At 49.0% G+C, this 27847-nt stretch overlaps 1 protein-coding gene across 3 annotated transcripts; it reads right to left on the bottom strand.

Moving 5' to 3' along the window:
- Positions 1 to 1007: 1007 nt before the first annotated feature.
- On the bottom strand, positions 1008 to 27642 carry tjap1 (tight junction associated protein 1 (peripheral)). Of its 3 annotated transcripts, XM_085476826.1 has the most exons (12): positions 27370 to 27642; positions 18906 to 18971; positions 18516 to 18565; positions 15992 to 16159; positions 12807 to 12835; positions 12416 to 12577; positions 11728 to 11794; positions 9750 to 9779; positions 8296 to 8403; positions 7964 to 8047; positions 6114 to 6782; positions 1008 to 6001 (listed from the first exon to the last, which is right to left on the bottom strand). In XM_085476826.1, the coding sequence occupies exons 4-12, from the start codon at positions 16109 to 16111 to the stop codon at positions 5345 to 5347; spliced, it is 1926 nt and encodes a 641-aa protein (XP_085332952.1). In that variant the 5' UTR covers positions 16112 to 16159; positions 18516 to 18565; positions 18906 to 18971; positions 27370 to 27642; the 3' UTR covers positions 1008 to 5344. The 3 variants fall into 3 exon arrangements, with proteins under 3 accessions (XP_085332952.1, XP_085332953.1, XP_085332954.1); XM_085476827.1 differs by lacking the exon at positions 9750 to 9779; XM_085476828.1 differs by lacking the exons at positions 15992 to 16159; positions 18516 to 18565; positions 18906 to 18971; positions 27370 to 27642 and adding an exon at positions 14939 to 15976.
- Positions 27643 to 27847: the final 205 nt, after the last annotated feature.

Consider the following 27847-nt stretch of genomic DNA (forward strand, 5'->3'; position numbering starts at 1 on the left):
AAATCTGTGTGTGGGGCTACCGTCCAGCCTCAGAGGAAACGGTCGCTGACGAGGCGTTCGGGAACAGCTTGATAAACCTGGTTATTTTTGCAAGCAGGTAACAGGAGCGTCCACAGACGCTACAGACCAGGTGTAACATACCTGGACGTTGGAATCTTTATTCCACTCGATCGACATAAGCTCTGACATCTGGAATTCCACCTTAAATACATGAGGAAACGCTGCTCCTCCTCCCAACATTCAGCTACAAACTCCACACGCGTCACAGTGGGGGAAAATCTGCTGCTCAATGCATTTATTGATCAATCACTGAAAAGCAGTCCATCTCTGCATCCACATTCAGAACTGCGGCGCCATTAGGAGGTTGCCAGGTCCATCCCGGCTCCACCTCCTCGACCATCGCAGTGGTAATGGATTGGATTTCAAGGCACCCAAAGCACTTTACAATACCACTATTCATTCACTCTCACATTCACACACTGGTGGAGGCAGCTACAGTTGTAGCCACAGCTGCCCTGGGGCAGACTGACAGAAGCCAGGCTGCCATATCGCACCATCGGCCCCTCTGGCCAACACCAGTAGGCGGTAGGGTAAAGTGTCTTGCCCAAGGACACAACGACCAGGACAGAGAGTCCAGGGACCGAACCGGCGACCTTCCGGTTACAGATGCGATTCCCAACCCCCTGAGCCACGGTCGCCCCTAGTAGATAAAAACCTGCTTGGGCATGGGTAACAGAGAAGCATCGCCCATTTACTTGCGCAGTACCTCAGGGAACTACGCGAAGGTCTCACAGGTCATGTGACCCCACGATGAGAACACAAAAGGTCGAACACAGAGCGCCAGCTTCAGTCAGTCACACTGTTCATGAGCTGCTGTATTAATAAAGTTTGAACCAGGAAGTGAAGCTCAGACACGAGACGATCTGATTGGTTTGTACTGCATGAAGGAAATAAACTCCAACCTGACTTAAAGGTCCTTAAAACAATAACAGGCGAGGAGGCGGAGCTTTGTTTAAAATATTTTATTAGCTTTAAAATATACATTGTTTACAAACTGAGAAAATAAAATCGTCAGAGATTAACAGTCCGTTTCTGTCCGCCAGGCGAGACGCGGCAAGGACAGGAAACCACCCAGCTGACCCCGAAAACACCGCGCCTGGGGTCAGAGGTCGTGACCTCAGACAGCACCCGTTGGGGGGAGAGCGTAAGGGGCGGGATTACAATCAGACACTCCCCCACTAGTTACCGTTTGTCGGTCCTCGGGTGACTCCATGTCGTCTTCACATAAGCCCCCCGCCCGTCCGTCCGCCCGCAGCCATGATGGTGTCGGCATGGTGCAGACACATCGAAACAGAACGAAAAAAGAAAATACAGTAGAAACGTGTGTTTACCTTTTTAGCGCCAACAGTGAGGCCGCCCAGCTCCACCTGCACAGGTGAGCCAACTAATACAGAGGCTTCCAAACAGGATCTGACTCATCAACGCCATTTTTTAAAAATCATCTACTCTGTAAAAGGAGACGCATAACAGCGCAACACCACACGTTAGCAAGCACTGATAACGGAGCTTCCAAAAACATCAGACGAACACGACAACAGGAGCTGCTCGCCGCTGTCACGGGGCCTGGAAATCAAGGACCCACTGACGCGAACACTTGCATGTTTCTCTGATGCATGCTGGGACACAGAGTCACTTTAAACAGGAAGCAGACAAGAAAAACACCACTTCAGTCTGACCTTAGATCACCAGAGTCGTTCATCACCGTTTCCTACCTCTTTAGTTAATACTTTTCAGAATAAAAGCATTAACTAAAGGCTACAACACACTGACGCTGTGAAGTGTTTTAATGTGAAGGGTAAAACAAGTAGAGTGATGTCATTGCTCCGACAAGTCACATCATTAAAGATGTACGAGTCCTCATGTATCATCTATTTATACTCTCTCTCTCTCTCTCTCTCTCTCACACTGACACACACACACACCTACCTTTTGGTTTTGTACCAGGTAAACAGTACCAGGACTCCGACCCTGAAACCTGGTCTGTTTGGAAAGTCTCAGTGACCTCATTCCTCACAGTCTCACACTCTCTCTCTCTCTCACACACACACGCAGACACACACACACACACACACGCAGACACACACACACACACACACGCAGACACACACACACACACACACACACACACACACACGCAGACACACACACACACACAGACACACACACACACACAGACACACACACACACAGACACACACACTGAAATATTAGCGAGACGGAAAAAAGGTGAATAATTTAACAGCAGCTGACGACTCCAGCAGGAGGACGACATGTCTGCAGGATGAAGGACTCGCAAAAGGAAAAAAAGGTTTAAATGTTTCATCAGCTCGCAGCTTTGAGCTGCTCGCTCCGCTTGTCTATGTTTTATTCACCTGCAGTCTGAGCAGGAAGCCCCGCCCACCTTCACCTCAGTGTTTCCACTGGAAAAATGCCTGAAATGTCCTCACAAACACCTCAAGTCTCTATCAATACGACCCCCCCCAAACACACACACAGTCCACCTGGACACGCTCAGGGTTCGATGCTCCGGCGTGACGTTTGGTGCGGATTCGTTTACTTTTTCTGCTGTTTAATTTCAACTGAATCAGTGCGTACTCTTTTGGTCTGTTTCCCACCATCTGTCAACTAACAATCTGAAAACTACATCACTGTGACATCATCACGGTGTATAATGGGGCAGATGTAGCATGTTGTGAGGTCAAACAGAGATGGCGTCCTTCAGCGAGACATCGCGTGCTGATTCACATCGTCAAAGTTACGATTAAAAAACAAACAAACAAAAAAAACCAAAAAAAACCTCAGTCCCACGACGCCACGGTTGGACCAAGATGCCTCACTTCCTGTTTGAACTGTGAGTTACAGCAGCGGGCACATCTGACCTCACATGCGGTCACTGCGTGGTCGCTACTGTCACTAGTCGTTACCAGACGTACGAGTTAATCCAGTTGGTAAAATTTAAATTGACCAATGGCGGTAATTGATTGTGTCCTAAATATTATGCAGCCATCTGCCACCAGGTGGCGCATCGCTGTTGAGAAATGCCATAAACGTCAACATGAACTCCTCGACGTTTCCCCAGAGGAGGAGGGAGGCGTGAACTTCCCTGCTGTCACTTCAGATAATTGTCGGTGTGCATTGTTCATAATGCTCGCACAGCGTTTAGTCCGTTAAGTTTCAGACATACGCACAGGTGTGTAAATGTCACGTAGCATGCACACGGGCAGTTTACATCTCAGAAAGCGCTGAAACTCATCAAACAGTCGATTGTCGCTACGCCACAACCACAACTCGACCTTCCCACCACATCAGCGAGCGGCCTAGCTTTAACTTGTCAGCGGCTGCAGCGCTCTCCGCTGTGACATCACGTCCCGTGAAAGCGGCTGAAAACTGTGAGCAGCTCCCGTTTCTGTAAATAGTTTTCTCTGCAGGAAACCTGAAAAAAGCCCCTGAACATTCCACCATTAATCCGTCCAATGATCGATCACCTCCGTTAGTCAGAGAGGCGGGACCAATCGATGACCCAACGTCGGGCCTCGGTGGGAGTGACAATCAGAGCTGTGAGGAGGCAACGAGCTGACATTCAATCAGAAGAAGAACAGAGTGAGGTCAGGTACGGAGGCTCACAGGTGCCACAAATATAAACTCCTCCAGGCCACCGGGGGCACTGCAGGAAGTCAAACAGATTCTTTGATTTCTGTTTTAACCCCAATTTCCCCCACTATAGAGGCTTTTATTTTGTAGGAATCAGTTTGCTATTTAAAGGAATATCAGTAGAGTTTTTGTTTTCAATCATCATTTAAATGAAACTGAGCATTTCTGGCACCGACAGGCTTCTGTAGACGCACGACAAAAGCACAAACTGACCAGGGGGGGGGGGAAATCAAAAATCACAAATCTATAAACGGCAAACAATAAAACTAATAACAGATCAATACTCAATATTTCACAACAAAAAAAACAAAAACATGACAGCAAAAAAACAAAACTGGTACATTCCAGGTGTGAGTTGAGAAGAAGCCCCGCCCCCAACCCACAGGCTGGGTGTTCGAGGGGGCAGAGGTGAATCTGGGTCAAAGGTCAAACCTCAGTCTGCAGCTCCACAACAAATCCATCAGCTGACTAAACAACAGGAAATCAATGATTAGTACAGACTTCAAAATAAGTCTTAGTAAAAAGACTTAGTGTGCCCGGTGTCACACTCACAACCATGGAGTGAGAGAGTGAGGGACTGAGGGCGAGCGAGGCACTGTCTGTGTGTGTCTCTTCAAAATAAAAGTTTTGCTTTTAAAATCTGTTTTTCTGCTCTGACACACACACACACACACACACACACGACGTGGTTTTGAATGTTGATTGTTCAGAATTTAACTGAACCTTTAATTGTCCACATACTTTTGCTCATACTGTATAAACTCTATATGCAGACTCAGAATCAAAGACGCCATATGGACATAAATATGCGGACACCTTCGTGGAGAACCAACCAGTCAAAAGTGTTTCTTTTCCAAATTCACAGAAACGTCAAACTTCGGTTTAGGCTGTCCACATACGGATGGACATTATCTGATGATTGATTGATAATCAGCTGATCAGAACTCTATTGGCCTCATTCACCAATATTTGCGTGGAAACGTTCTTAAACGGCGCCATATTACAGCTGGATTCACATGTGTACCGGCCGTTAATCCGTTAACCAGCCCTGCGCAATTGCAATATAATTAGCATACTATCCACATATGGCCCCGCCCCCATTTCTCTATCCAAGGACACACGCTTACGTGTCTAAGGCGAAGAAAAGGAAACTTGAATAATAGTGTCCAAGGAGGCCAGAAGAGGCGGAGCTTTCCACAGTGTTTCCACGGGAGCGACCACGGTTCAAACGTAAACAAACCAAGTGACGGTCAGGCTAATGGGAGAGCTGAATATGTGACGTGGACGCTGCAGCGTTCTCTGACTGCGTGTACGGATTCGGGTACAAAAACAGAAATCACAGATTTGTGTGGACGCATTGTTAGTGAACGACGCCCGCACACGTGCACACGGTTTGCCAAATGTTACGATTGACGTGTCCACATACTTCTGGCCATGTCTCCTCTCTGCTACATCATCACCACTCTCGACACGTCATCAGACCAAAAGTATGTGGACAGTGATTCGTGTCTCACGCACACACCCGGGTCGGGCGGCGAGCTCGGCATACGGTAGAGTATGGCTATATCCTGGATGGGTGTGACCTCTGACCTCAGCATCAGGTCAGTGGAGCACAGTGCGGGGCGAGCAAGCATCAGTCCAGCAGTGTGCCTTGCTCCTGGGCGCGGGTCAGGCTGTCTTTCCGGTGCAGGTGGTGCACTCCCATCCTCTTCGGGCTCTTCTGGGGCCGATGCAGCGCGATGGCGCCAAGGGCGGGGTCCAAGTCCATTAGACGGGTTGAGATGACGGGCAGTTCGTGGGGCAGGATGTCTCTCTCCTCCCCTGAGCTCTCGCCCTCCTCCTCCAGCTCCCTGCGGGCGTCACCGGGGCTGGTCACCACGGTGACTGCAGTGTCCCCGCTCCCGCCGTCATCATCCAGGTTCATCAGCAGCTGCTCTCCCTCCTCCTCCGAACAGTCCCTGCCGCCGTAACAGCCCCGCCTCCCCACCCGCTGCTCGGTGTCGGTGTCTGTGTCAAGGCTGGAGCCGCGGCTCGGTGTCCAGCTGCGTGCCGACGAGCCCTCCTCACCGTCAGAGTACGCCGTCCTGTGCCGGTCTGAGGAGGAGGCCACTCCCACTCCCACCGCCACCTGCCTCCTCCTCTGCAGCTCCTGAGCCGTCTGGCTACTGAAGGACGTGCGGTGCAGCAGCGTGCCGTCGCTGGACGGCGCCATCTTCTCCACGAACATCCGCTGCCAGTTGGCGATCAGGTCTTCCTCAGAGCTGCCAGAGCTCGCGAGGACACTGGGTGCCTGAGTGGGAGGGGTTAAAAACAACAACATCATCATCATCATCATCATCATCATCATCGTAAGCTCGCATCTGAGATTTAACTAGTGTGATGGTGGGTGGGGCTTCAGTTACCTGAGGCGGGCTGCTGAATGGGCTGGACTGGCTGGACAGCGGCTCGCTGGGGGCATCTCTCTGTGATGGTGGCGTGCGCTGTTGGGCTCCAGAGGAGGAGGAGGGGGCGGGGCTGCCAGGTGCCAACCGCTCGTCGTCATTCTGCACGAGGCTCAGCGAGATGGCCTGCCTCGTGGCGTATGTGCAGTTGGGCAGCGGCGAGTTTTTCGGGATCTTCACTTTGTCGTCCGACGAGAACTCGATGACCTTGCGCCCGGGGTAGAGGGGGTGGGGTGGAGGTGGCGCCGGGTACGGGTTCAGCTTCTCGAAAGATGGAGCTCCACCTGCCTCTTCATCCAAGCTGCTTTGACTGCGACACGAGCCGTTCTGCTGCGACGCCTCCTGACCGGCACCGTTCTCCCGGCCTCGCCCCTCTGACCCCCCGGGGCCCGTCATGTCCACGTGCACGAAGACGTCTTCGGCGACGGGCCGGCCGCAGCTGCTGGACTGGGCAGAGTTCAGGACCAGCGGCTCGGGTTTCTCTAGGACACGGGCGATGACCGAGGTCGGCACGACGTCGGCGGGCGTCAAACTGAGCGTGTCTGGGTCCTGAGAGCTGGGGGCGGGGCCTCGCTCTGGGAGACTGCTCTTCATGTGTTTGTTCAGCATGTCCTGAAGCTCTGAGGGCAGCTGCACACACACACACACACACACACACGTTTAATTCCCGTTCTTTCGGTACTCAGCTCCACAGACAGGGTCACAAACTAAAGTCTTCATCAGCCAATAAACTGTAGGTCTAAAACAAGAAGTTACAGAACCTGCAGTACCTCTAACAATCAGCAGAGGCAGCAGTGAGTCAGTCCCCCGAGTTACAACATCACAGCAGAAATGAACGTGTTTACGGCCGAACACACAAACTGTTTGGTCTCTACGGTAACACCTCTATCACGAGATGCAGATGACACAGTTTTATATATATATCAAAGAAAAGTCAGAGACAAATGTAACACCTGTCCATGGGGAGGATGCTTTTAACTCACTTGTCTAAACTGTATTGAGGTTTAAGGTTTCCATTATTAGGGGCGTGGCCTCTTGCTGCTAATGGTCTGCTAGGCTTCACCTGAACTGGAGCTCTTTGATACCTACGGCCAGATAACCACGCCTCTCACCCAAATATGTCACTTCCTGTTCCAGAAATCCAGCGCAGAGCTGAAGTCATGTGCAGTGGTTGTCATGGTGACCCATTTCAAAGTCAGTAGTCCTCACAAACACACAAACACACACACACACACACACACTCCTGGAAATATCCGTGTGTGTCTCTAAACTAATGGGTCTGATGCAGGCAGCAGATCGATCCCACTCTCACGCTTTAATGGCATTAGCGCGTGTGCCAGTTTCCTCCATTAAAGCGTAATACTGGAGATTCATTCGCCCGCTTCCTGCTGACCAGTGGAAAACTCCTCGCCATCTGCAGCGGCGAGGACCTTCCAGTGACGTCAGCTCTGACGTTCAGTACTGACACTCTGCCTGTCAGCTGGAGCAAGAAACTACCACAGTTGGAGCAGAGTGAGAGGCAGATGTGACCTTTGAACCCAGAGACACTGCTGAGCTACACTGCCCTGATAACTACAGGTAGGCCCGCCCTCAGCTGCTTCCTGCAGTGCTGTGACGCCACAGGGACTAAAATCCTCCCAAATTAACTTCACGTTTGTTTCACTCAGACCTCAAAACAATCAGGAAACAGTTCACTAGGGTCAGAGGTCAGCTGAGCAGGAGGTTCATTTTCTCAGAGTCGCCCCCTGCTGGACGTTTGAGAGACTGCAGATTCAGAGCATTTCCCACTCGTAATAATAAAAGTTACTCACATCAGCAAATTTGTGGTTCCTGAAGTGCGACTTGTTGCACTTGAGCAGCTGAACGGCCAAATTACAGTCCTGCCTGTAGCGCTCCTGCAGACAGAAGACAGCATCAGTCAGAGCACGCTCAGAGGAAACAGACACCATTAAACAAAATAAAAGCCCATCCTGCAGAACAATGGTTTTACAGAGACCATCAATGGGGTCACAGCAAGTCTTGACAATCAGGAAGTTATCACACAGTAGTTTTTACTTCCTGTCGTCTCACTGTGAAACACCTGACACTTTGAACTTTGACCTGGAAGCTGAACGTTTTTACACAAGTGACTGTTTGTTCTCACGTTGAGCTCCTCCAGATGGTCGATTGTGTTTTTAGCCTCCAGCAGTTTGTTGGTGAGCTGCACGATCTCCTGGTCCATCGTGTTCTTGTCCCTCTCCACCTTCCGCAGCTGTGGGCGGGGTAAAGACAAAGCATTAGCGTACCAGCTATCAGTCACAGTAAAGCAGCCAATCAGGAGCCTGAGGCAACAGCAGGTGGGCCTTCAGTGGAAACCTACATTCAGATCATGTGGGAAAAAACTGAATCGCACATTTTTCCGTGTGGGCAACATGTTTGTAGTTTTCCGTGCAGCTCAGCTTCTCCTGTCAGCTTTTCAAACTAGTCCTCCTTCAGCCAGCGCTGTGAAGTTAAGCTAGTTTTCCCAGATCATTTGAATGCTGCATTAAGCCAGCAGCTCTTACAGATGCATTATGGGAAGCAGTGGCGTGTGCTAGGAGATCAATAAGATCGATAAGATCCCGATCAAAGCGCTGAAGCTGGAAAACAAGCTCGATGTTCAGCTTTTACTCTGCAAGCACGTCTTAAACGTGAGCATCAGTTTTCTGCTCATCGTCAGATCAGGACCTTCGTCCGCAGCTAGAGGAACGCATTCTGCACGCGTGCAGCACCACGGAGAATGTAATGGACAAGCTCCGCCCACTGCAGGTGGAAATGAGCACCATTTGTTACTGACCAACAAGTGTGCTGTTCACAGCAGCTCTGGGAAGGGAAAAAAAAAAAAAAAAAAAATCGCTTTTTTTTACATTTTTTTTTATGTCAAAAGTTCTGATTTCCAGAAACATTTTATATCAAAATATGTTTTTTAAAAAGCTGCAAGAAACACAAATATTTAGTCTTAAATCAACATTTTAACAAAGTCTGATTCTAAAAATACAAACGACATTTTTATCCAACAAACAGAAAAGTTGGGATTTAAAATTAAGATTTGATATTTCTCCAAAAGAGGAAAAACAAACTTGAGAAAATATTCCGGGAGAAAAGTATTTTTGATGGGAATGATTTTCCTCACTATCGTGAATGTTCGGTAATATCGGACACGTTTTTAATCGTCTCTTCCTGAAGACGAACCTTCAGTTCGTCCTGATCCGTCAGGCGAGCTCAGAAAACCTAAAAGCTAAAAAAAAAACAAAAAACAAAAAACTGGATGCACAACCGCCATTGGCGGAGACGGGCGGAGTTTGAACACCAAGCCCAAAAAGTTCAAAACGCAGCGAGCCGAGTCTTTAAGGCGGAAATCAGCCGGATCTTCAGTCCAGCTCGGTCACAGAGAACTTACAGTAACACTAAAGGAGGAACAGGTGGAGGCTGATGGAGGCTGAGCTCACGCCTCTCAAAGCTGCTCAGGTTTCTCCCAGAAAAATCAGTTTAACAGCTGAACGAGAGGACTTGGTGCTCAAACAGGAGGAGGAGGAGGGGGGACAGAGAGGGAGGAGGAAGAAGAACATGAAACGCAACTGCATGAACCCATGTCTGACTGACAGCAGCCTGATGGAGGCGATGAGGATGGAGGTGATGAAGGTGGAGGTGATGAAGATGAGTCAATCCACCAGGGAGCAGCGTGCGAAAAAGGAGAAAGAAAGAAACAGATGAAGAACGACAGTCAGACAAAAACAGGAAGTTTGTCAACTGTTCACCACCTCTAACCCCACCCACCCCAGCTGAGCTCCCACCCAAACTTTCAGAGGTCGCTGGCACCCCCTGTGCCCACTCAGTGAGCTGCAGCCAACTGAGTCATTGCGTGTTCGGCAGCGTGCACACCTGAGCACCAGAAATACAGCGGTTTATGACGCTGCCCGTGTCAGAGACCACTTACAGCTAGCTGGCTAACAATTGCCATTGCGGAGAGTAAACGCTACATCACTTTGTGCCTGTAAATTATATCCTAAGGAGTGAAATAAAAACTGACCACAGACACAAACAGGCTAACGTTAGCTGCTCAGCGAAACTGGAAAATAGCCTGTTAGCAATAATGTTAGCAACATAGCTACAGTTAGCCAGCTAGCTGTGAGTCCGCTGCACTGCATGAACCTGGGGACAGTTGGCTCACATGCTAGCATGCTAGCACGAATAAACTGACACCCAATATCCAATCTTTAAGTCTGACGTCATGAGCTGTTTCCGGGTCCAAACTCCGCTTCAGGTCCCAAAGTCAAACAAACACTGCGGCATCACAGAGAGTTAAAAACTGTCTAAATTCTTTCATCTTTAATAAAATGATCAGCGTTGCTGCTTTACCAGGTGTAACAATTAAGTTTATCATCCAGGCATCCATGAAAACAGAATTTATGACATTTAACGGAGTTAGAAGTTAGCAGGAAGTTAGCTCCCTAGCTTCTACCTAAACAGGACATAGCATGTTCTGACTGAGAGATTTCTGAAACAAATCCAAACGTAAGCTCTGTTATCACTTCCAGCATAAATGAAGACAGAAAACTAAACAGCAGTGACGTTTGTAGGGTTACTGAAGTTGGGCTAGCTGGTATATAATGATGTCCTATGTGATCGCTAGCTACACAGCTATGTTAGCATAACAAACAGTGAAGCTGGAGGATGAAGCTAACTTCTTTCCACTCTATAAAAGTTAACGTGAAGGTTCCCGATGGTTAGAGACAAATGCAATCGCATGGCAGGATGCTGTAAACGGACCAAACTTCAGCCAGGAGAACAACTGAGATAATCCATCCACAATACGAGGTTAGTCATTAATATACTGCTGCATGGGCTGGGCTGTAGTTACATCCTAAGGGTTTAAAACTAAGCAGCTGCAATAAAAACAGAGGCCGACAGTGATCACTGACTGTTTTTAGTGGCTTGTTCAGATTAAACAGAACAAGATACAAAACATTAAAACATGTTAAAAGCACAACAGCCTTAATAAACAGAGCAGTTTAGACCCAGGGTTCATAAGTCATCACTTAAAGACCGAACAGCAGCTTCACTCTAATGTCCTCTCTGAAACGCCCGTGGAGCCACAGCAGCTCATTGTTTCTTTCATTTGGAGTCAGTGGGCGGAGTCATGCTGCTTGACACTCATTTGGCACTGTTAGTGATTAGTTGACTCAATTTCAACACCAATGCCAGCTAGCGTTGTCTGTGCTGCGTGAATAGTCACTGTGACAGTTTTTGAACACGCCGTTCCTGCTGATGACATCACCATAAATGCACACACTCAGTAACATAACACACCCCTGCACTGCCCAGTAACCCAAGGTCACTGCACATGCTCAGTGGATTTGTAAAAACACGGAACATTTTGTTTGAACAAACATGTCCAAACTGTAACCGTGGCTCTCCCACAGGTGATCAATACGCTGCCTCAGTGTTTTTATTCAGGTATTGATCAGTTATTGGATGAGCTCGATCAACCCTGTTGCTATGGTGCTCCCGAGTATCTCAAGGTCAAAGGTCAGGTGAGTGAGAGGCAGAGGTTTACCAGAGCGTGAAGTTTCTCCTCCAGATCCTGATTGGCTCTCTGAGACGCTGTGTAACTGTTCTGGAGTCTGCAGGTGGGAGAGAGAGAGAGAGCGCCAGTATGAGTAATGCTCGCCCGACCGTAGACTGCAGCAGTGCGTTCGACCCTTCAATCGCTGCCGCGTCAGACACGGAAGCAGAGCGCTGGAGGCGAGGCTCATTGGAGGCCAGAGTGTTGAGCCGGAGCAGATAGAGACTCGGCGCTGTGATCAGCGTTTCCCCGCCTGTAGAGACGAGAAAACGCCACGTGGATGGGTCGCGTAAGAGACGACCGGACTCCACGTGTGGCTGTGACGGCGGGCGTCGCTGACAGGTACGTGAACAAGTACTTTCTGATCTGCGAGAAACACAGTACACACAGCAGCGTGACAGAGCGCGTGCAGACTCGGGCGCAGGCCGGTCAGCTGATTAACCTTCGATCAGAGCAAAGCACACGCGCGTACGGAAAGGGTCAGCTGATTTTATCGGCGCTGCGAGGATCGCGTTTGTTGGTTAAAGAAAACTCAACCGTGAGCGTACAGCTGCACGGGACCATTCATCAAAGTACAAGTACTGCAAACATCAAAGTACAAGTACTGCAAGTGTACTTCATGGAAGAGAGTGAGCGGTGCGACTGACACTCTCATTCCTGATGAACTGACTCCACCCACCTGCGGAACTTGTCTCTCATCTTGTCCAGGTCGTCTCGAGTCCGGCTAAGCTCCGCCTCCATGTAGTGGCGGTTGCTGTCAAACTCCGCCTCCATGGCCTCCATCTTGTGGGTGGTGAGAGAGAGGCGGCGCCGCAGGTCCTCATTCTGCTGCTGAAGGATTCTGGGAGGAGACAGGAAGTGATGAAGACAGAGCTTCCTGTTCAGAGACCACATGACCCTGGCTGAACTAAAAGCTGCTTCCTGTTAATAACCGACACTAACGGGACAAACAGCCCACACGTCCTTTAGTTTGAAGCTGCTTGATGACAAATGCTGCCCAGCTTCCTGTTTTAACGGCTAAGCTAATGAGAAGGCGTGACAGACAGGAAGTTACGTTCAAACGGACTCACCTGATCCTGTCCGAGTCCGACAACGCCTCCTGAAACACAACACGACATCATCAGACACACAACAAACTGCACTTTAAACTGTGTGTATGCGCGTCACTCTGGACTCCGCCCTGCGCTCTGCTCTCCGTCTCACTGTCACATGATTGGACGGACTGAAGCGGCCACCATACCCTTTGCAGCCGTAGCTCGGCTTACCGACACGCCGTCACCACACGCACGCAGCTGTATACAGGGAGTGCAGAATTATTAGGCAAATGAGTATTTTGTCCACATCATCCTCTTCATGCATGTTGTCCTACTCCAAGCTGTATAGGCTCGAAAGCCTACTACCAATTAAGCATATTAGGTGATGTGCATCTCTGTAATGAGAAGGGGTGTGGTCTAATGACATCAACACCCTATATCAGGTGTGCATAATTATTAGGCAACGTCCTTTCCTTTGGCAAAATGGGTCAAAAGAAGGACTTGACAGGCTCAGAAAAGTCAAAAATAGTGAGATATCTTGCAGAGGGATGCAGCAGTCTCAAAATTGCAAAGCTTCTGAAGCGTGATCATCGAACAATCAAGCGTTTCATTCAAAATAGTCAACAGGGTCGCAAGAAGCGTGTGGAAAAACCAAGGCGCAAAATAACTGCCCATGAACTGAGAAAAGTCAAGCGTGCAGCTGCCAAGATGCCACTTGCCACCAGTTTGGCCATATTTCAGAGCTGCAACATCACTGGAGTGCCCAAAAGCACAATGTGTGCAATACTCAGAGACATGGCCAAGGTAAGAAAGGCTGAAAGACGACCACCACTGAACAAGACACACAAGCTGAAACGTCAAGACTGGGCCAAGAAATATCTCAAGACTGGTTTTTCTAAGGTTTTATGGACTGATGAAATGAGAGTGAGTCTTGATGGGCCAGATGGATGGGCCCGTGGCTGGATTGGTAAAGGGCAGAGAGCTCCAGTCCGACTCAGACGCCAGCAAGGTGGAGGTGGAGTACTGGTTTGGGCTGGTATCATCAAAGATGAGCTTGTGGGGCCTTTTCGGGTTGAGGATGGAGTCAAGCTCAACTCCCAGTCCTACTGCCAGTTTCTGGAAGACACCTTCTTCAAGCAGTGGTACAGGAAGAAGTCTGCATCCTTCAAGAAAAACATGATTTTCATGCAGGACAATGCTCCATCACACGCGTCCAAGTACTCCACAGCGTGGCTGCAAGAAAGGGTATAAAAGAAGAAAAACTAATGACATGGCCTCCTTGTTCACCTGATCTGAACCCCATTGAGAACCTGTGGTCCATCATCAAATGTGAGATTTACAAGGAGGGAAAACAGTACACCTCTCTGAACAGTGTCTGGGAGGCTGTGGTTGCTGCTGCACGCAATGTTGATGGTGAACAGATCAAAACACTGACAGAATCCATGGATGGCAGGCTTTTGAGTGTCCTTGCAAAGAAAGGTGGCTATATTGGTCGCTGATTTGTTTTTGTTTTGTTTTTGAATGTCAGAAATGTATATTTGTGAATGTGGAGATGTTATATTGGTGTCACTGGTAAAAATAAATCATTGAAATGGGTATATATTTGTTTTTTGTTAAGTTGCCTAATAATTATGCACAGTAATAGTCACCTGCACACACAGATATCCCCCTAAAATAGCTCAAACTACAAACAAACTAAAACTACTTCCAAAAACATTCAGCTTTGATATTAATGAGTTTTTTGGGTTCATTGAGAACATGGTTGTTGTTCAATAATAACATTATTCCTCAAAAATACAACTTGCCTAATAATTCTGCACTCCCTGTATACCCGCCATTAAAGCGCAACAAGCTGCTGCAGTATGGTGTCAGCACGGAGACAACATCGCAGCGTAACCGCTGAAGAGCCAATCACAAGTTACAAAAATCAAGGGGTGCACAACCAGAGGTCAAAGCGAGGTCAGAGGTCAGAGTGCGTCACTGGGAGTTTGGTGTCCTATGTATTGTATGTGGCCCCTGTGTGATGTCATCTTGATGATCAATAACTAATGAGCTCAGTGTGAACCGCTAAGACCAGTCCGCTACCCTGGACTGGTGACCTTTCACCCGCAGCAGGAAAAGAACAACAGGAAATGGTTGGGGGCGGGGTAAAGGTGGAGTGGACCTACCTTGATGTGTGACAGCAGTGACAGATTAGAGAGAGGAGGTTTGTCCACCTTAACTCCTCTTTTCACCTGCCGTTTAGTCCCCGCCCACTCTCTGTACCCTTGCTGCTGCTTCGCGGTCTCCCGCACCGCCCCCTCCTCCTGCGTGCCTCCGGGCCGCTGCAGCGCTGCCACCCAGTCGTCCCAGCGTCGAGTCCGGTCTGCAGAAGACCCCTCCACCTGCTGGTTTCTGTAGGCGGGGTGGCGGCGCTGGGAGGCGGGGCTTATATACTCTTTAGAAGCCGACCTGCCGAGCAGTGTTAGGCGGGCGGGGCTAAGGACCCGACAGGTGATCTCATCCAAGAAGTTAGAGAAGCGGACCTTCTCCTGCAGCGCCTGCATCCTCCAGTTCCAGTCAGTCCTGACAGGGGAGGGCGGGGACGAGGACCGCCGCCAGGTCAGCCCCTGCTGCTCTACCTGATCCAGAGAACGGGTTGGAGGGCACCGGCTGGCGCTGCTCCGCCCTCTGCCGTCATCTAGCATCCCCACCGACTTTGACTTCCTGATAATGTCATAGGTCTCCACACCCAGTGAAGTCGGCTGCTTCAGGATGCTCCGAGGAGCGCTGGCGGTCCGCGTCCGGCCAGCGGCGTTCATGCAGTAATTGAGGTGGTGATGTCTTCCTCGAGGGTTGCAGCTCACTGCGTGTTTCGGGGCTGGGGCGGGGCTTCCATGTCCCAGGAAAGCCTGGTTTCCTGTGTTAATGGAGGTCTTGACATTGCGAGGACTCGTGCCGCGCTGAGGTCGCGGCTTTCGGTGAGGAATCATGGCATCGTGACCGGATGCAGTCATGCCCGCCACCGCGGTTTTCGCTGAGCTGGGTTGGTGGATATGTCCTCTGAAGAGCGGCGGCGGGGTGCAAAGCTCCAGGCTGGAAAGGCTGGAAACCTCCAGCTCGCTGTCTGAGAGTGGCGGCGGCAGGGTTGGGACGCCAGGCCTCATCCCATCGCCAGACAGCCGCTGACGGACAAGGTGCTGCGGGGGGTGTGGAGGTGTCTTTAAAGTGTGTTTGATTACCTGATTGATGTCGGGCTGCGGTGCAGGTGGCGGTGGAGCAGTGGGCAGGGCGTGGCGTGACTCGCGGTGCTGCGGTGGAGCCTTACGGTACGGCTTCCTGGCCGGCGCCGCACTCGCCATCCTAGGCCGTGCTTCCTTCCTGTGTAACTTCGTGTCGGTCTGTCAGTCCTGCCAGGAGAAGACGAGTTAGAGGAGGCACAAAACGACTCGGACGCCCGACAACCACCCACCACAACGCCTCGACCGCAACTAGACTGTTGCAACCGTCGCCCCCTCACCCTCTCTCTGTGTGTGCAGATCGATGCTCGGTCGCCCGTCATCAGCATCAAATACACCCTCGCCACTACAGTAAAGTGTGTGTGCATGCGTGTCCGTCCCTCAGGCCTCTCATTGATTGCGTTTGTTTCCAGAACAGGAAGTGCAGCTGCATTGATCTAACGCTAATGTTAGCATGTGACAGAGTGGAGCTAACACTGCTAATGTGCTAACAGCTGATGATGATGTCACATGATTACAGCTGCCACAGCGCTCTGCTCTGACTGACTGTGAGCTCACTGGACGTTCAACTGGCATGTGGAGGTCAAAGGTCAAAGCTCTGATTTGTAACGTGTGAATGTAGTGTTCAGACACGCACCCGCCACTCTCTGCTCCAATTAATGCACATCACATGACCGCGTCCTGCCCTTGGGGAGCCAATGGCAGGCCATTGATCACTGTGCAACTTCCTGTTTCTCTCTCACTCTCTCACTCTCTCACACACACACACCCCCCCCCCCCCCTCTGTGAGGACCTCTGATGTCACACTGAACGTCCTTTAAAGCTTCTCCACACGATGGAAACGCCCTCTGTTCCACCTCACGAACACACGCCTATGTGCACGCTCACATGCACACGCCTGAAGCTTTGTTAATGTTTTATAAATCAGCAATCTTTAAAAGTTCATATTGGATCATTTCACGAAAGACAAATCCCTCCGGACGTCTCTGATGTTGCTGAAATGAACTCTGCTCTGTGAGTGAAGTCGAAGGCAGCGGCGTTTAAAATCAGCTGCGTACGCCTGTGAGAAACGGACCACAGCGCCTGAACTGGGAGCTACTGGAAAATGAATGAACTGATTTCAGCGGGAGAACACGCCGCATGTGAGGACGCCAACAGGAAACCCGAGTCCTGCCCACTTTCATTTACATGAAGACAGAAGGTTAATCAACAGCAACGCATGGAGGGGTAGTAAAGTCAGGCCACGTGATGTCATATGATGGGGATGGAGACTGTACGAGACACGGCAAGAGGAAGACACTGAAAAGAGGGCAAAGTTCAGCCAACCAACTCAGCCTCTGAGACGGTCACAGATCGGTGTTGAACCTGCTGCTGCTGGTTTGGATCGATCTGACAGCTGCGTGTAAAATGTCACCACTAGAGGTCAGCAGAGAGCAGGCAGCTGAACAGTGAGTGAGGGAGATTTTCCCATCTTTGAAGGCTGTCAGGTCACCGTTTACCTCAGCTGTCAATGCCGTGTGGGAAGCGTCTGCCTTTGCTTCCTCTGGACACGCCTGTAAAACTCTGACAGGAGTCCGAGGAGCTCACTGCTGACCGACAACAGCTGCTGACGATACACTGAACCTTTCTGGGAGTAGGGCAGCCGTTAGCCTCTGGTAGCTGCTGACTGAAGTGTCTGCGACGCTGCTGGACTCTTAAATAATAATAAACGATGTAACCAGACTGTCTTTGACAGGGAACGTGGGATTTTTAGGACGCGTGAATCTGACGGCAGGATCTCATGTCTATTCTGCTAATAAGTAATTATAATAAGCACTTAGAACAATTTGGGGAATAAATGAGCACGTTTATGCATTTGTGTGTTAGCGCCATGACGTCAGCACAGGCTTGAGGTGAGGAGGAAGACGAGGACATTTTATTAAGACGACAGCGCCGCTGTCTCTTTGCTTCCCGTCTCGGTTTCCTTGGTAAAGGAGAGCCTTCTCCGACATAAGCTACAATATCTCAAATCTAAAGGTGGAAGTATGAATTTAATTGTCCCCCAACACCACGCAGACACCCACCATTCGTCGTCCACCCCAGGCGTGCTACCTTTTACGTGGTCAGGGAGCGGTCCTTCCCTCCGCTGTAATTAATCACAAACTGGCTGCAATTAATTTTAATTCCAACTTTCCAAGGATGTGTCAGTTTGCTGGGAGACGTAATTAGGGGCTGGGGTGGGGCCCTTTCCTCTATTAAATGACCTCAAAAACAGTGCAGATCTGATGACAAGCTGCGGAGTTGAGAGCGGCGATGGCGAGACAGACCTGCAGCATGTTAGAAGGACAAACGCCCCTCAAACGGCTCACCTGCGTGATGACACGACCGACAGCTGAAGAGGAGGAGGAGCTTACTGCGGCTTGCGGAAAGTCTTTCGGTTACACGCTCTGGGCGATTAGTCTCTCCCCTTCCTTCTGCTGGCTATTACAGGTGAATGTACATGTGCTACGTGTGTGTGACATCATCATCGGGTCGCCGGTGTCTGTACCTGAAGGATGAGCGAGTCCCGAGAGGAGGTCATCCACAGGACGATCCAGCCTGAAACAGAGAGCAGCTGTTAGACAGGAAGTGCGGCCGTGACCCAGCGAGCCAATGGTGTGAGCTCGTCAGACTGATCCAGGCCAGAGCAGCTTAGCACGAGTGATGCTCAGAATAATCCTCCTGTAGCTGATCCTGGCTGCGGGTTCGGGTCAGATTTCACCCTTTCCACATGAAGCTGCAGTTAGCTCGAACGAAGAGCTGAATGTGAGTGCTACCTGCAGCGTCACCATGGAGATGTCACCTGGCCAATCGACATGACCGCTTTGGTCATGCAACGGCTGCAGCAGAATCTGAACCCCTCACCAGGAAAGAGCAGAGACCGCAAACACATCCTCACCTTGTATGTCCGCACACACAGATCCTCCTCCTGCCGGCGTGCAACCCTCACGCTGCCTGAAAGTACCTAAAACACAAGATGGAGGAACGGAAACACGAGTCAGCGCCGCCGCCACACAGAGGACACGAGAGGAGGGCCGAGCGCACAACACAGGAAGCAGACTGAGGCCAACAAGGCGCAGGACGAAGAACACGCACACACACGTGCACACCAGTAAAGACCAAAGTGAGAAAAACTTGGCTGAAAATAAAATAAAACGTTTGCAGAGGAGAAACAAATAAAAAGCTACGAAGCCGCACCGCTTGATGGATTGTCGGAGCATTATGGCTATCGTAGGCGGAGCCTCGCAGAGTGATACGTACTGTGCTTCACCATAATGTTACCGTATTGTGTGTATAACCTCTTTAAGTTTTGTGGATATTATATATGGTTATGCTGAGGATGTGTCGGCCAGTTTCCACTGGAAATGCCTTTTGGTTAAACTGTCAGCGAGGAGTTTGCATTTGCACTGTTACATGTTTATATAACTTTAATGCAGATAAAAAACAGCTGCTTGTTTCAGTGGAAATGCATTGATGGGGTTTTTTGCACTAATAAAGTTGAGGAGTTGTAAAGTATTTTGTCTCGTGTCGATTATATCCTCAGTTATATCGTTATCACAAATTTTCAAATGTATATGGTGATAAATATTTTTGGTCATATCGCCCTGCTCTGTGTACACGTGTTCACATAAACATGAACTGATTTAGCAGGTTGAGCTGCTCATTGACCAATCACAGTGAGGAGTTCAACACCTGAGAGACACACTCGCCCAAACACACAGTGAGCTGAGCTGATCCCGGGTCAGTTCGCAGGCTCTGCAGGCCCACGTCACGGCTGTCTGATTGGGAGGAAGTGCAGCTGACCACCTGCCTCTGACATCACAGCTCACTCATCTACGGCTGAAGGTCAAACTGCAGCAGATGGCATGCTGGGAATCCAGCAGCCGCAGCGCCGTGTCTGCGAGATCACAAAGACTGGATGGTGCAAACCGCATCTCCCACAATGCACCACAAGGTTCCTGCACCCATCACACATATGTGATCAATACCGTCCAATCGGAGGCAAGGGTCGGTGTCAGGATGACCACCTGCTGCGGGAGTGTGTGTGTGTCAATATACATGCCACAGAGGTTTATCTCCACTCAGAGAGGATTATGGGTAGGATGGATCTGTGAGGGCGGAGGTCATGTGACTGCTGTGCCAGTAAATAACAAAGCTGCTCAGAGGGTTAGTGCGACTAAAGAGCAGTACTAGGATTACTGATACTAGCAGTAATACTGCTGATACTCTGAAGGTCGACGCAGTAAAACTCCGTGACCTTTGACCTCACATGAAGCTGAGCTGGTGCCGACTGGCGCAGGTTCTGTGATCATGTGACTGCACTTCCTGTGGCATCCAGCAGACAAGCGCGCTCACAGCTGCACTCAAGTTAACTCGAGTTCTGCTCGTTTAATTACCGATGCGCCTCCAATCAGAGTCAACGTGACTCACCAACAGGAGCACCGACGCCATTTCTAGACATCTGATTGGCCAACAGGCACAGACTTCTGCTGACTGACTCTGATCTAACACAGGTTGGGTCTGCTGCATCAGCTGTCATGGCAATGCATCAGATAAGTAGTGATGCTGCCCCAGAGTTAGCCCTGAACCTAAACCAACATGGGCGTGGCAGAGGTCGCATCACAGCTAACAGCAACGAGTGCATGGCGGCCTGTGACGGTGCTGCGAGATTAGCTTCAAACAAATGGAGGGAACCCCGAGACCCTATAAGGGGTCAAAGGTCACCGAAACTTCCTATGCAGGGATCCTGCCCCTGACCTCGGCACCAAGAAGCAGAGGGTGCGTTTGATTTATCACACCGAATGAAATCATCTGAAACCCGAGCGCTCGGCCATCTCACAGCTAACGATGATACCCGAGGCGTCCTATCAGAGCCGAGCAGCAGTCACCTTTCCACCTGACAGCTGATACCAGCTGACTGGTTTGAATGTGACTCACCTCAACATGAAACCGCGCGCGCACACACACACACACACACACACACACACACACACACACACACACACACACACCTGAGCAGGTGAGCTCTGTGGCTCATGTGTCCTGCGAGCGGCAGAGCATGTCCAATTCTCCTCATGAGACAGCGAGGACAGATGGTGTCTCAGTCAACTGTGAGCTCCGCCTCCTCCTCTGGTCACTCCAACAACAACACAAATGACGGAGAGTGTCCCTCACTACCTGCAAGAACACACGCCAGAGCCGTAACCTCAGTGTATGAGACCTCACAGCAGGGGGCTCAAAAGGGGGGGTGGACAGCTTCACTTCCTGTGTCTCATGCTGTAATCAGATTACTGCGAGCCAGACTCCCCCAGAGGTCCCCACAGCGGTGCCTTCAGGTGTCTGAGGCACGTTTAAAACTCGCTGAGAACCACCCCGTAGCCTCAGGTGAGCACACACTGAACTGTAAGCCAATCAGCTCGCAGTAACTGTGTAGGAGCAGGAAACCATCATTGTTCTACTTCCTGTTTTCATTCCAGCCGACAAAGAATGTTTTTCTGAGCCTGCAGCAACTCGATGGCGCTGTGTCGACACCTTCCTTCACCATAGCAACGATCAACACGCCACCACAGACTGTACGTCTAAGACGGACACAGCCTCGCTGAATTTCAGCCATTTTAATTTCGGCATTTTTTCTGCCTCCACGTTGCTTTTCGTTTCTAGGAATGACCATATTTGGACAAGATGGTGCAGCAGCAACCAATCAAAATCCCAGAATTTCAGTGTGCACCCAAACAGGAGCTCCGCCTTTATGGACGGTCTGTTAGTACAGTGACCTCCCAGCAGCCGTGTTATTGGTCGGGTGATGTCATTAGAAACGCTCCAAAAGTTACCAACAGCACAAACACGGTGCAGAGGTGAAGCTAGCAGACAGGTAGCAGCTACATCCACCTGTGTCATCATCCACCTGTCAGTCAGAGGCCACGCCCCTCAAACAGGTGATAATAATGAAAACAGGTGAGTTACAGAAACATCCTCCCCATACCTGTGTTATGAAGAAGGAAATTATCCACAGAGACTAAACATGTTTATTTTAACACGGGTGCCTGTGGAGACTGACTCACTGCTGCTGCTGCTCAGACTAGTGACTAGTCACCGATTATTTTGATAGTCGACTAGTCACCGATTATTTTTGCGATTAGTCGACTAATCAGATCATCATCCATTGGACGTAAAACGTACAGCTTATTGCACCAGCAGCATCTGCTCTTATATAACTATCATTAGCTTTCAGCTTTAAGTGTTTAAGGTCTGTGCTAACTAACAATAAAGACAAGATGATAGTTTATTAAATTTTAATGAAATTTGCAGATTGTTTCGGTGAAGTTTAATAAACTCCTTGCTATCTAAAATATAACAGGACACCGGAGTAAATTCTGGAGCATCTCACACTTCTGATAATCAGCTGTCTGCTTGACGTTTATTCAGCTGTGTAAAAACTATAACTTTAATCTCAGCCAAACCGATTTACTCAGGAACAAATAAAACACTGAAAAAAGCCAAACAATAACATTTTAAGTTATCTAAGTGACTCATATATATTTAACCTGAGTAGCGAAAGACGGCGGTGGGTTTGAAAACGATTTGCGGGGAGTCCGGTGTTCTCACGGCTCTAGTGACCCTTGACCCCGGCTAGCTATCGAGCTAGTGGGTAACAGACGTCTCCGAAAACGTCGGAGCGCTTTTGAAAATATGTGGTGTCCTGATAAACTGAGCAGATATTTGAGGTTTACACAGCTACATTCTCCCTGAAAATATGTTAAACGTTTATTTTGTGACCCAGAAAGAATAATAAGAGTAAAGTTAAAACTAACTAGCTGCCGCCATTGTTGGAAACTAAGCTGGGCTATGAATTCTGGGATAGGTTGGGCCACCAAGTATACACCCGACCCATCCTTCAAATCTGGCGCATTTGTCGGAGTCTTCGAATGTGGACAGTCTTCGTCGTGTCGCTGTAACGTAATCGGCCTACAAATGCGGCCAGAGGAGGATGCGGTTCCTGAATTTGGACACAGCTACGATACCGGACACAGCTTCTTCTTCTTCGGGGTTTAACGGCAGCTGGCATCCTTGTACATGCAGTGCTGCCATCTTCTGTTTCAGTCCGTTATTACACTCTTAAATCCTGCTACTTATTCCTGCGTCTTTCAGGATCTTACAAAGCTTCAAACGACGCGTCAACTATTAAACCATTCGTCGACGATTTTGATAGTCGACGTAATCGTGGCAGCCCTAAGTCACAGACAGCTGTACTGTGTATTACTGTGTATTACTGTGTATTACTTGAAGGAGATGTCCTTCAAGTCAAAAGTACAAAGAGCAGAGTTACTGAGCACCAGAGTGAAAATAAAGGTCAGGACACGGTCGTGATGTGTTTGTGCCAAGTTGTTGCTGCTGCACGTGTTTATATGCTTTATATATCAAGAGGCAGGCCGATGTACGGCGTCACATCATATTTGATGTCACATGTTTGCATTGTTGTGGTCGGGGGCAGATCAGGAAGTTGACACATATATTTCGGCGTCCATTACTTCTTTGCTGGAAACGTGTTCAAAAACAGGATGCTGGGAATTGATGCAGTGTTACAGTCGTTACTTTATATGCCGGTCATACGCTCGGATAATGGAATACATGAGAAACTGATACATCTATTAGGAATGATGCTACTGATGGCTTCACAGAAGAAACCAGATTCCCTCGGGTTAGAAACGGACAAGCCGGCTGAAGGCTGTCTGACGAGTGCTGAGCAACAATAAAAAGTATATCAGAGTAGTTTACGGTGATGGTACTCCTGATAAAAGAGTAACTATACAAATAAGGAGCACCAATCATATATATGTAAATGTGTATAAAAATCAGCTTTAATGCCTGATTGTAACCAAGAAACACAGCTGGAAGTGTTTGTGTTTACTTTCTGTTTGGGGATGAAAAACGAGCCCATTTAAAGCTCCACCTTAAAACAGTGACACGACATGACTCTATCAGAAACATGCAGCTGATCACAGGTTATGAATTTATTTTACCCCGACACAGTCAGTCAGACAAATGTAGTGGAGCCAGTAGAATCTCTCTTCTATATACTTATTCGCACTGTCTGTGTGTTTGTGGCGACCTGAAATGGAAAGACAGCGAAGCTGAACACTGGATGTCTGTCTAAAGGTGCTGCAGTTTCAGCATCATCAGGCGTCTGATGTGTGACACAGGCTGGCGTTCAGCTCCTGACCCTCCGATGTTGTGCACCTCCCTCTCTTCATGTAATCGATACGTTTCCTGTCATTTCTCATTATTACACAGAACTTCTCTTCTTCCACTGCATGTGTTGTTTTTGCCTCTGCTGAGAGTTTCCATGGTTACTGTCCCCTCAGTATTTAAAATTTAAACATCTCACATATTAATGCAATAAATGTAACGTTGGTTAGATTATGGGCCTGTCTCAATATGCGTATTGGTGCGTACTTGCGTTCTCGTGGACTCGTGATCCGTCGTCAGTCGGAGACCAAGTACTGTTCAAATTCAAAGCATCAAGCTGAGAAAAATTCCCGGACGTGTTCTCGCTCCGCCCGTTTTATCGAGCATGCATCGGTGGTGGCTCGTGTGGACTTGGTACAGCTAAATATCCCAGAATGCATTTCGTCCAAAACTCAAACGCGGCAATGGCGGAGGAGCGCGGCTAAAACCTTTAAAGCATTACTCTTTCTGGGTCACAAAAAAAACTTTCAAAATATTTTCAGGTGAGGATGTAGCTGTGTAAACTTCAAATATCTGCTCGATTTATCAAGACATCACATATTCGCAAAAGTGCTCCGATGTTTTCAGAGACGTCTGTGACCAGCTCGATAGCTGACTGGGAGGTCAAGAGTCACTAGACCCGGCGAGAACAGCGGACTCCCAGCACATCATTTTCAAAGCACCCGCAGTCTTTCACTACTGAGGTTAAACATGATGTATAAGTCTCTTAGATCATCATCATCATTTCAGTGTTTTATTTGTTCCTGAGTAAATCAGTTTGGCTGAGATCAAAGTTAAGCTTCATAACATATTAATCACAGTTAAATTAAGAGGCGACGGCAGTAAAAACTCTGGACCTGTGACATCATCGAGTACGCTGGTGTTCCAATTGTACAATTGACTCGCCGAGAACGCGAGCACGGACTCGCGTACTTGAGAATTGAGAAAGGGCATACGTTTCCATTAGGGGTGGGTTTTTATAATCGATTCATCGATTAAAATCGATTCTGGCTTGGATAACGTAAAATCGATTCATTAAAATCCTGAATCGATTTTTTAATATAAATTTATTTTGTCCGAAATGCCAGAATCTCTGCATCTCACAAAATTTCAAGAACCACCAAACAGTAAATGAGAGCAGGTACAGGGATTCTGCACATAGACTTAAACACACAGCGGATCAGAATCAGTGAGATGTCGCCTTTCTCACAGTCGGGGCTGAAAGCCGACAGCTCGCTGATCCGGGTCGGCGCTTTGTGTTCACGCCCTTTATGCGCTGATTCTAAAGCTGTTAGTTTGATCTCTCTCCAAACAATATTGACCGAACCAGCAGCAAAAGAAGATCCAAACGCTTCACATAAACATCGTCATGAATTCACTTTTACTGTTTTGCTTCCATTGCGATGCGCAGCTCTCTCTCTCCCTCCCCCCTCTCTCTCCCTCGAACAGTTTCCCTTTCTTCATTATTCGCTTGCTTGTTACGCACAAGTCTACTGTTGTTTACAGGCTGTCGGCCGCTGTTTTTTTCCCCTTTTACATTCTTCCGAAAAGAAAACCTCATTTCTGCTGTTCAATACTGAACAAATTTAAACTTTTTAATATTATTCAAAATGCAAAATGCTTAGCCGTGTCTCTAATAAAACCGCTGTAACGTCAGAGGTAATGTTCATTAATTAATGGTTTTCTTTCATTTTTGATGTACTGCAGAATATTTTTATAAAATCCAGGCCAGGAAAATCACCTTCATGTTTTTCTGTGTTTTATCTTCAGCTACTTTGACACAAAGGCCTCGCTGTGATGCTCACACCTTGGATAAAGTCTTGCGAGTGTCAGCTTCCTTTTTATAGATACAAAAATATGTAAATGTTCTGATCTGAATTATACTTCTGACTGTCAAAATTTCCCAGATTTAAATCGAATCGAATTAAATCGAATCGTGGATCGAATCGATTTGGGACCTTGTGAATCGGAATTGAATCGATTCTAGAAATCAGTGACGATACCCAGCCCTAGTTTCCATCACCATGTGTGACGGACACGCGTCTGTTAGCCAACTGTTCACGAGTTAATGTTGGAGTCGCTCGTGTTTTTACTCTTTGTTTATTAGTATTTACTGTATGTTTGTGGGGACTGCTGGGAAGTGTGAATGAAGGACATGTATGTATCTCAGCTGGGGCATGGTCAGAGCTGCTGGCCCTCGCCATTCTCACAGGACCACCACATATCAATAATTTATTAAATAGCATGACCACTGTGAAAAAACACTAAACTTATTTTAAATTGGCTCAAACGAAAAACCGTGACGTGATTTTGTTGATATTCTGTCTCTGCATTCAAATTAAACTTCCATAAAAACTGGAGACCATTCATTTCTTCAGAACTCAGCACCGATGAAATAACTGGAGCCCGTTCAATCACATCGGACGCCACCGTCAGTCTTTTAGAGAAAAAACCTGATGCGGGACAAACACGATCGTTGTGGATCAAACAAATAAACAAAGATGAATTTTGATAACCTGATTCAATTCGACACAATAACGTCGAGTGGTGAGCGAAGTATCGCGATAACGTCGTGTCGTGCGGTAACTCCCACCTCTGGCTGTTACATGCTAACTCACTGAAGCCGGTTTGCTTTGTCTAGTAACTGAGCTCAGATCAGTGAAATCAGTGACGTGTTTGAACAGCGGAGACGTTTTGGGTTTACCGCCATCGCCGGCTCAGAAGTCTCTGCTGAACTTTTAAAATCAGGATTCATTCTTTTTATCGTTGTCATGTCGTCATAACGCTCTAATGAAACTTTTGATCGAACATTGACAGGCTTTTATTTTGACATTTCTTGCTGAGCATCAATAAAGTCGCAATTGAAACTGCCGGGGGCCTCGCTGAGGGCCTGGGCCCCCCGTTCTAGGGTCGTCCTGCTCGTCCTGTGATTGGCTGCTGGGGCCGCGGCTGTACGCCCTCGGCTCTGTCTGACAGGCACAAACACGACACCCCCCCCCCCCACACCCCCCCGCGGGCAGGCCGTCAAACCGACGCGAACTGGCCCACCATGGCCCAGTTCCGCGCTCCGCGAGCCGCGCGGCTCGTCATGAAGACCCGCACCAGGGACACCCCCACCCCGCCCGGCGCGAACTTACCTGAGGCCCCGTCCGCGCCGCTCGGTCCCGGGGAGGAGAGGAAACTTTGTCCGAGCTCCGCTCCTCCGGAGGAGCAGGAGAGCCAAGGGAGGGGGCTCCGGACCGATCCGAGGCCGGACAGCAGCGCCGAGGTCCGCGCTGGAGCTCAGGGCAGTGGGTCGGGTTGAGGCCGGCTAAGACGCTCCGTCCGCGGAAGGAAATCCGCTCAGAGCCGCTCCAAGAAAGTTGATCCGCTGCCCTGCTCAGCTGTCGCCATCTTTACCCGCGGGGCATGACGGGTAATCCTCAGGAATCCCGGCCCCCCCTCCTCCTTTAAAGCCCCCTCACGTCCTGCGTGCTGACGTCACCGTGACGAAGCAGCAGAATGAGAAGCAGGTGACGAGGCTACCTGGAAGGTGATCCGAGTGACTCACGTCACCTTCAGCCACAAACCTGGAGAGGAGGGGCTGAACATCATGACGATGATGAGAGCTCAGGA

Source organism: Copadichromis virginalis, linkage group LG13, assembly GCF_057382275.1.
Source record: "Copadichromis virginalis isolate Kocher_CV1m ecotype Utaka linkage group LG13, C_Virginalis_male_GT1.1, whole genome shotgun sequence".
Lineage (NCBI taxonomy): Eukaryota > Metazoa > Chordata > Actinopteri > Cichliformes > Cichlidae > Copadichromis > Copadichromis virginalis.

Bases quoted from the DNA above. Each gene is read 5' to 3' on its own strand.
- tjap1 (XM_085476828.1), bottom strand. From the start codon at position 15,916: ATGAGGCCTGGCGTCCCAACCCTGCCGCCGCCACTCTCAGACAGCGAG. The intron at 12,578-12,806 runs GTGAGTCCGTTT...GTCTCCTCCCAG, and splicing joins TCGGACTCGGACAGGATCAG to AATCCTTCAGCAGCAGAATG. The intron at 6,002-6,113 runs GTAACTGAAGCC...CCTCCCACTCAG, and splicing joins CATTCAGCAGCCCGCCTCAG to GCACCCAGTGTCCTCGCGAG.